We start from the raw sequence: 9,693 nt of genomic DNA on the forward strand, positions 1-9,693 counted from the left end.
CTGTGTTTGGAGAAAGGAAAACACTGCATTCCAGCATAAGAAGCTTATCCCATCTGTGAAACATGGTGGTGGTAGTATCATAGTTTGGGCCTGTTTTGCTGCATCTGGGCCAGGACGGCTTGCCATCATTGATGGAACAATGAATTCTGAATTATACCAGCGAATTCTTAAGGAAAATGTCAGGACATCTGTCTGTGAACTGAATCTCAAGAGAACGTGGTCATGCAGCAAGACAATGACCCTAAGCACACAAGTCGTTATACCAAAGAATGGTTAAAGAAGAATAAAGTTCATGTTTTGGAATGGCCAAGTCAAAGTCCTGACCTTCATCCAATCGAAATGTTGTGGAAGGACCTGAAGCGAGCAGTTCATGTGAGGAAACCCGCCAACATCCCAGAGTTGAAGCTGTTCTGTACGGAGGAATGGGCTAAAATTCCTCCAAGCTGACGTGCAGGACTGATCAACAGTTACCAGAAACGTTTAGTTGCAGTTATTGCTGCACGGGGGGGAGGGTCACATCAGATACTGAAAGCAAAGGTTCACATACTTTTGCCACTCACAGATATGTAATTTTGGATCACTTTCCTCAATAAATAAATGACCAAGTATAATATTTTTGTCTCATTTGTTTAATTGGGTTCTCTTTATCTACTTTTGGGACTTGTGTGAAAATCTGATGATGTTTTAGGTCATATTTATGCAGAAATATAGAAAATTCTAAAGGATTCACAAACTTTCAAGCACCACTGTATATATATATATATATATATATATATATATATATATACACTACCGTTCAAAAGTTTGGGATCACCCAAACAATTTCGTGTTTTCCATGAAAAGTCACACTTATTCACCACCATATGTTGTGAAATGAATAGAAAATAGAGTCAAGACATTGACAAGGTTAGAAATAATGATTTTTATTTGAAATAAGATTTTTTTTACATCAAACTTTGCTTTCGTTAAAGAATCCTCCATTTGCAGCAATTACAGCATTGCAGACCTTTGGCATTCTAGCTGTTAATTTGTTGAGGTAATCTGGAGAAATTGCACCCCACGCTTCCAGAAGCAGCTCCCACAAGTTGGATTGGTTGGATGGGCACTTCTTTGAGCAGATTGAGTTTCTGGAGCATCACATTTGTGGGGTCAATTAAACGCTCAAAATGGCCAGAAAAAGAGAACTTTCATCTGAAACTCGACAGTCTATTCTTGTTCTTAGAAATGAAGGCTATTCCATGCGAGAAATTGCTAAGAAATTGAAGATTTCCTACACCGGTGTGTACTACTCCCTTCAGAGGACAGCACAAACAGGCTCTAACAGGTACTATTTAATGAAGATGCCAGTTGGGGACCTGTGAGGCGTCTGTTTCTCAAACTAGAGACTCTAATGTACTTATCTTCTTGCTCAGTTGTGCAACGCGGCCTCCCACTTCTTTTTCTACTCTGGTTAGAGCCTGTTTGTGCTGTCCTCTGAAGGGAGTAGTACACACCGGTGTAGGAAATCTTCAATTTCTTAGCAATTTCTCGCATGGAATAGCCTTCATTTCTAAGAACAAGAATAGACTGTCGAGTTTCAGATGAAAGTTCTCTTTTTCTGGCCATTTTGAGCGTTTAATTGACCCCACAAATGTGATGCTCCAGAAACTCAATCTGCTCAAAGAAGTGCCCATCCAACCAATCCAACTTGTGGGAGCTGCTTCTGGAAGCGTGGGGTGCAATTTCTCCAGATTACCTCAACAAATTAACAGCTAGAATGCCAAAGGTCTGCAATGCTGTAATTGCTGCAAATGGAGGATTCTTTGACGAAAGCAAAGTTTGATGTAAAAAAAATCTTATTTCAAATACAAATCATTATTTCTAACCTTGTCAATGTCTTGACTCTATTTTCTATTCATTTCACAACATATGGTGGTGAATAAGTGTGACTTTTCATGGAAAACACAAAATTGTTTGGGTGATCCCAAACTTTTGAACGGTAGTGTATATGCAGGCACAAATATATATCTGCTTACATGTGTGCATAGACAGACACCAAGCCAGGTATGTACTGATACATGCAAATACAAACAAACAGGAGGCACCTTTACACACACACACATACACACACACACATACAGAAAAACACAAAAGCATAGTTGCTGAGAAACTAACGTGATGTACAGAACCATCGGCATGGCAGGGCTGAGCAGGATGACATAGCTCCAGAAGTTGAGGAATGCTGTGTAGAGGGGGTTGCCGTCAACCAGCTGAGCAGACAGAACCTCATTGTGAGGCGACACAGAGCTGCCAAACACACCGCTGCCAACAGCCAGGAGCAGGGCTACCGCCAGCAGAGACAACACTATCTGGAGGTAACCGAATGCGTGCCGTGCACTCGCACACACGCATGCACAAATATGTATGCACACACATGCATACACCCACAAACACACGTGCACACTCACATGCACGCACGCACGCACGCACACACACACACACACACACACACATTCACTAGTTTATAGTTCTATATAATTTCCATGATTGTCTGCACCACCTTCTTCCTCCCACCCTTGGAATTAAATTATGCTTGCTTGCCTCGCAATTTTGCCGATACATACAAAATAAACATAATCATATAAATAAATATAAAACTCTGGCTTTGCATGACATTGTAAAAAAAGAAAAGAAAACAGTTGAGCAACTTTTTTCTTTCCGATTGCTGAGCGATGATTGTTGAACCTGATGAGTGACTGAGATGTGATCTGTTATCCACTCACCCCGATCACCACGTTGTTGAGAAGCTTTTCTATGCGGGTCATCTTCACTCTCAGTTTGCCACCGTTTCTTAGGATCTTACAGTCAGTACCTGGCACAAGACAGAGAGCCATTGTATCGTGTAACTGGTTTGTGTAGTGAGTAAGAAGGCCATCTTTCCACTTTGGGGACTTTGATCCCAGGGCCCATATCAACAAGCATGTGCCCTGCTGAGCTGTACCGAATCCATGCTGTGTTGCTGAGCTCTGACTTCTCTGCGGAGGACGGCAAGCATAAGGAGACTTTTTTTGGGGGGGGGGTTCGTTTTTCTCCATCCCACACTTCCGAGCCTTGCTGGTCGCTGCTCCACCCCCTCTGCCGATCTGGGGAGGGCTGCAGACTACCACATGCCTCCTCCGATACATGTGGAGTCGCCAGCCGCTTCTTTTCACCTGACAGTGAGGAGTTTTGCCAGGGGGACGTAGTGTGTGGGAGGATCACACTATTCCCCCCAGTTCCCCCTCCCTCCTGAACAGGCACCCTAACCGACCAGAGGAGATGCTAGTGTAGTGACCAGGACACATACCTACATCAGGCTTCCCACCCAAACATACCCAATTGTGTCTATAGGGACATCTGACCTAGCCAGAGGCAACACAGGGATTCGAACTGGGATCCCGGTATTGGTAGGTAACGGAATAACGAGACATTTTTACTAAGGGCAGGACTCAATAAAGTATCACGTTGTCTCGATTACATAGAGCAGTATCTTCCAACTGTCCGAGGGTGATAAAAATTGAGCCTACGGGCCTACAAGGATACTAATTTCTTTTATTTCTTAGATGTATGTCAACCTTGGTCATGCTTATTTCAAAAAAGGCCATGTCTGTGTGTGTGCTCAGAACCGAGAGTTATAGGGTCAAACTGGGGTCATACCCATAGATAGTTTCTGATGGATGGTATGAAACCCATCTCTGGATGCGTTTGATCTATTGATCTCCTTTACCAGAACTGAAAGGGTCAAACTGAAACTGTGAGTTCGAGCTGTATGACACCTCTTCACCAATCCAGTGATATCCGATCAATGATCACTTAAAGAACGGGGGGGGGGGGTCGCCGCCTGTAATCAGCCTGATATTAATGTAGACACACATTTAGATTGCAGCTGCAAGAGTGAGTACTGTGCGTAGTTAGTAGTGTAATGTATTCACAGAGATAAATTTTTCACTGAAATGACCAGAGGTTGCAGGTAGAAGTTGAAATGAGGGTGATCTAGCACCTAATATTAAATCTGGGAAATGAGCAGGATAGTCATACAGTTGTTACTGTGTAACCATTTAGTTATGAGCAGCACTGCAGAGTCTAACTAGGCTCCTTGGTCTCTGTTATGTTGGGCTCCACAGGGCAGCACGAAGGCTGATCACATAGTTCGTGAGCAGAAATGACCACATATTTATTTCTAATGATACTGGAAAAAAAGTTGTATCAACTCTATTGATCTCTTCTCAGATAGAGAAATTGCTGTAAACAGTGTTCTAGTGTCCCATTTGCCAATATGACAAAGTCTCCTTGTTGTACCAGTGTATATAGCCATGCCGTAGGCGGTGTCAGTGTTGCGTAGCACTGTTCCCCTTAGGAGGACATGCTTATTGTTCAATGAAAGATGCTGTCCTTGCCAACGGAGCTCGCCCCTGAAGGTGTACAGACGATTATTGGGCTCCTCACACAGTGCAATACCTGTTAGAGAGTGAGAAGGGGTGAGGTTAAATCTTCATAGTTGTAATTAATTTTAATTTTATTGTCTTTTGTACAATTCTGTGATTTATTTAGTTTGCTGAATCAGCCTTTGCGCAAGTCTACTTTATGTTACATGTAAATTGCACGCACATTCTTTATGTGAACTAAGTATTTTTTTGGGGGGGGGATTTCCCCCCCTCCCCCCCCCCCCCAATTGTATCTGGCCAATTACCTCACTGTTCGAAGCCGTCCCGGTCGCTGCTCCACCCCCTCTGCCGATCCGGGGAGGGCTGCAGACTACCACATGTCCCCTCCGATACATGTGGAGTCGCCAGCCGCTTCTTTTCACCTGACAGTGAGGAGTTTTGCCAGGGGGACGTAGTGCATGGGAGGATCACGCTATTCCCCCCAGTTCCCCTCCCCCCAAACAGGTGCCCTGAGGAGGAGGCGCTAGTGCAGCGACCAGGACACATACCCACATCCAGCTTCCCACCTGCAGACACAGCCAATTGTGTCTGTACGGATGCCCGACCAAGCCAGAGGTAACACAGGGATTCAAACCGGCAATCCCCATTGTTGGTAGGCAACAGAATAGACCGCCACAACGCTCCGAATTAAGTATTTTTAAGTATTCTAATGCTTGAATGAAATCTCATCCATCTGTGAGTACAGTTACACACCATCAAAGGCAGCAAGGGTTTCGTCTGTGGGTTCAGAGGTCAGCTTAGCATGTGTGGCAGCTAAGGCCTGTCTGTACTTCAGGTTTATCTCTCTGCATGGAGAAAGACTGCAGTCACAACTCACATCCTACAATAAACACGATAAGCCACCTTGTACCAGAAACAAAATAACACAATGTCTCTCATTGCCAATCCTCATCATTTTTTACTGAGGCAGACAGGAGGACAAGTGGTCTGCCTTAGGAACATTGAATTGTGCTAAAGGCCACTGTTTTCTCAGAAAACTCCCATTATGATCAGACATCAGATATGATGACACAAGTTTCTAAGTTTGGACGGATGATTTTGTGTCCTACTACCCATCAATGTCAGCTGTCTCCACATAACACAGGCTTTGAGGCTCTGAACTGCATAGAAGAAGAAGGTCGGCCTAAGACAGAATAAAAAGACAGGGAGAGATCAGACAGTCAAAAATAAAGGTTTGGCTAGAGAGAGGATTTAGTCAAACATTTGAAAATAAAAATGCAATTTGCCGCTTTCATGAAAACCAGGTTCTACAATATGGCATCTTGATTCTTAAAGCTACAATCATGAAGATGGTTGTTTTTGTTTGCTTGTATTGGTGTTTGACCACTAAATCCATTTGAGATGAAACAGAGTTGCCATGGCGACTGCAGTGCTGTTGTGTCAGCATCTTCCTGACCCCCCCCCCCCCCCCCAAAAAAAAGAGGCATGGCTGAACCTGAATTATAGCTGTCGATGTCGTAGTATCTGCTAGTAGAGGTCTACTGGGAACTTAGTCTGTCATATCTGCTTATCAGACACAGCAAGTTTTCTTCTTCAAACTCAGCCACTGTGCTATTTTTCTGTATTTGGCTGCTATGGTGAAATTATAAAATGCTACACCCCGTATAATTTTTTCTGAAAAAGCCTTACTCGGGTGAAATGAGCAAAGGTGAAGCCATTCATCAGCTGGCTATCTGTGGATTAGCTATTGTCTTGAAGGCATCAGTGATAGAAAGTATCAAAAAGGACATTTTTTTTTGCAAGTAAATCTTCACGATTGGTGCTTTAAATTATCCAGATTGTAATTACCCATTTTAAATTTACCCCAGCAATTATCTATCACCCAGCCATTATCTATCAGGGACATAAATTTAGATAATTATTGGTTTCTGGTTTTATTTGAACTGAAAGAGCTCACAGGGATGATTTGGTCTTTGTGGATCCGCAGCACATCTCCCACACACAGATCCTTCCATTGAACTGTGCTGAAGCTGAGACAGCATGGAAGAGAAGGGGAGTGGGGAGGTGATAACAAAAATTATCAATAAAACACTTCCATTTCATCAAGTTGCATATCACCCAGTTATCATTATTACATCAAATATGGTGCACATCAAATGTGATTGACCAGTCATCCATTATCTCATGGTCGATGTAAATAAAGAAAGCACAAAAGTGAACAACTGCAGACGACTGTTCTTAGGAATAGATTGATGCAAAAGAAAGTCTTCAGACAGGAGGGGTTGAAGTCAAGGACGTCTTAAGGCACTTTGGTACATCGTGTAAGAGCAGAAAGTGTCGCCGAGTGTTTTGCGTCCCCCTCTAATGGCAGTACAAAGGGACTATCTGAAAATTCACTCATTCACACTTCATTAGAGCTTCATTAGTGAGTTGTCTCAAATAAGAGATGTGCAGAGCCCCGAGAGAATAAGCCAGTGTCTTTGGGCTCACCTCTGGGAGAGGAGTACGTCACAGGGCCGAGAGTTAATCTGAGAGTCACTGCGTCTCCGCACCTGGGGGAGAGAGGGAGAGAGGGGGAGAGAGAGAGAGAGGTGGAAAAAAGATAGAAAGGTAGAGGTGGAAGAGAATGAGAGTTAAGAAGATGGATTGAAAAGCATGGCAAGGATGGAGAAAATACAGGGAAGGAGTGAGATAAAGAGTGATAGACAAAAAGCGTGCAAGTGGTATTGAGGGTGGCCATGGAAGGTTGAAGAGGAGAAAGGAGGAAGGGGAAATGCCATTATGGGGATCTACAGTGACACCAGCTGGGAGATTTACACCCTCCACTAAATGATTAGTCAATAGAGAGGGGTCAAGCAAGCGTTTCACCCAAAGCTGTTAACGACCGTAACTCAGTGATGCACTTAACCAGAGAATTCTCCATGCAAAACATCACGCCTGCATTTAAAAGGAAAAGCTTTAATGATAGGGGAGAAAATTAATGCTACTGGGATGACTGGTTTGTCAATGCAGAGAGGACAAGGAGTCAATGAGGACAATGAAGGAGAGTACAGGGGCGAGAGGAGTATGAGAGGGTGTGAGTGCATAAGGCTGGCGGTGTGTTTTGTGCTTTAATGCATGCATATGTGTGTGAGCATTGCGCCTCCAGCTATCAGCCATCTCTCGGGGATCCCAAGCTCCCCCTGGGCTAAGAAAGGAAGAGAGAAGGAGTGATTGGTGGCCTCACCACATCGTTGGCCAGGTCTTTGAGCCCTCTCGTAGAAAGCACAACGAGCAGGGGGATGGTGTTGGTGTACCAGGGGATAGATGAGATGACAGGAACACACTGGAAACCCAATAACAACGTATGAATGCATTCATTATGCGGAATGCAGAGGAAACATGAAAACATGTAAAAGCCACACACACACACACACAACACACACACACACGCGTATTCATCCATCCATCCATCCATTATCCAAACCACATATCCTACGTAGGGTTACGGGAAGCTGGAGTCTATCCCAGCAATCATTGGGCGGCAGGGTATATATTCATCAAGGTACAAATAGACTAATATTGCAACTGGGCAGAGATATCAATTGGGTCTAGCACAGGTGATTAAGGCAAAGCGGGTAATTTATCCCCCACAAGTAATAGACAGCAAAGAACAGACAGTTATTGTGTTATGCGGTACAATGAAACCTACCATGGTTTCACCATGCCACTCTTTTAAAAGGTGAGTTTTTTTTATGACCCAAATTCAGCCTAACCACAGACAGAGAGTGGGAAAGACTGCAAGAAGGAGAAACAGATGAAGGCAGAGAAAGAGGGAGGAAGGGAAGTTGCAGAAAGAAAGAGAATTTCCATCTGACCTGCATCACCACTGTGAGGAGAAAATAGAGGTTGGCCGCACGCTGGAACTGTTCGAACAGTGTCAGGGGCAGGAAGGTAAGGGGAGTGTATTTAAAGCTGCGCACCACATTGTCCTGGCAACACAAGAGCAGACCACAAGAGCAAAGGGAAAGATTCAAATGAAAGGAGAGAGAGAGAGAGATTGAGAGAGGTGCATGGGAAAAAGAGGAGAGAGGGGAAGAGGGAGAGAAACACAAGGGAGAAATGAGTGTCATTAGTTAACCTGACTCGAATGCATCAGTGTGCCAACAGGGGTAAGGTTACCATGTCTTGTGCATTATGACTCACTCACAGCATATTGGCCCCAGTGGAAACACAGAAAGGATCTCTTCTGTTTGTGTTTGTGGTGGTGCCGGCTGTTTGCTCTCACCTCCCATGTGAGGCCTGTCAGATACATGTTGTCCTGCTGGTTAGGACTGTTTTCAAAGACCAGTAACAGAGTGATTTGGTGTATCGTTTTCATCAGACGGTGCAGACGAATCTGTCATCTATCTGTTAGTGTGAACATGCATGTGTGTGTGTTAATTTCTGCTATTGTGTGAGTGTGTGTGTGCATGTGTGTTTATGTCTGCTATCGTGTGTGTATGTGTCTGCTATCATGTGAGTGTGCACATGTACTGTACCCTATTAAGTAAATCCCACGGGTATTCTTGAACCTACCCCCCCCCACCCCCGTTCAGAGCCTCAAGAAGCCAAAAGTGATTCTAAAAGCATCTGCTGAAGAAACCCAATCCCTTAAAAGAGTAATTTTCATTTTAGGTCAAAGGTCACATGTATGTCACTGAATCTGACACGGACAGTGTGTTAGTGGATTTAAACGATACAGGGTTGTTTTATTTATTTAACAACAAAAAGCCCAAATTCTACTTACTTTGAGGTATGGCCCCTTGAGTGAGTGAGATAAACAGACACAGGGACAAACAGACACAGGGACAGCAGGAGAAGAATAGCAAAAAAGGAGATAGAAACTAAAATGAGATCAAAATAAACGTACCTGATTCGTCATTCGTAAAACCTCTCCTGGCCATGGTGCTGATGGCATTAGACCTAGACTGTTGTGGAGGACTGAACCAGGCTGTGCACAAGAGAGAGGGGCTGTTTTAGCCTCCCACTAAGAGACATCGTCCAAGATATCGTCCTTGTAACTCATTACATACAGTTACCATGCTTACCTAAGGAAAACAATACACATAGGACTATCTTAACACCACAGATCACCGAAGATGACCTAGACCCCTCTCCCACCGCAATTTATCACTCATGAGTTGGCCTTACAAGCTTACTTGCTTCTACTTGAATTATGAACTCCGTTGTTGTTCAGCAATGTGAATAACAATACAAAATCAAAGCAAGCAAGACAAATAGATTCAAATAGAAAGATAGCACAGATACA

At 43.8% G+C, this 9,693-nt stretch overlaps 1 protein-coding gene across 1 annotated transcript in view; it reads right to left on the reverse strand.

Annotated features, from left to right (window-relative positions):
- atp8b3 (ATPase phospholipid transporting 8B3) overlaps window positions 1-9,306 on the reverse strand; it is a 36,004-nt gene extending 26,698 nt beyond the window's left edge. The window contains exons 1-11 of the mRNA XM_056276878.1: window positions 9,295-9,306; window positions 9,172-9,186; window positions 8,261-8,374; window positions 7,630-7,728; window positions 6,894-6,955; window positions 6,361-6,433; window positions 5,516-5,586; window positions 5,157-5,248; window positions 4,318-4,476; window positions 2,763-2,851; window positions 2,155-2,348 (exon numbers count right to left, since the gene is read on the reverse strand). Of these exons, the coding sequence (XP_056132853.1) occupies window positions 2,155-2,348; window positions 2,763-2,851; window positions 4,318-4,476; window positions 5,157-5,248; window positions 5,516-5,586; window positions 6,361-6,433; window positions 6,894-6,955; window positions 7,630-7,728; window positions 8,261-8,374; window positions 9,172-9,186; window positions 9,295-9,306 (980 nt within the window). The remainder of the gene's footprint in view (window positions 1-2,154; window positions 2,349-2,762; window positions 2,852-4,317; window positions 4,477-5,156; window positions 5,249-5,515; window positions 5,587-6,360; window positions 6,434-6,893; window positions 6,956-7,629; window positions 7,729-8,260; window positions 8,375-9,171; window positions 9,187-9,294) is intronic.
- Between the last annotated feature and the right edge of the window lie 387 nt (window positions 9,307-9,693).

Source organism: Lampris incognitus, chromosome 3 (assembly GCF_029633865.1).
Source record: "Lampris incognitus isolate fLamInc1 chromosome 3, fLamInc1.hap2, whole genome shotgun sequence".
Classification (NCBI taxonomy): Eukaryota; Metazoa; Chordata; class Actinopteri; order Lampriformes; family Lampridae; genus Lampris; species Lampris incognitus.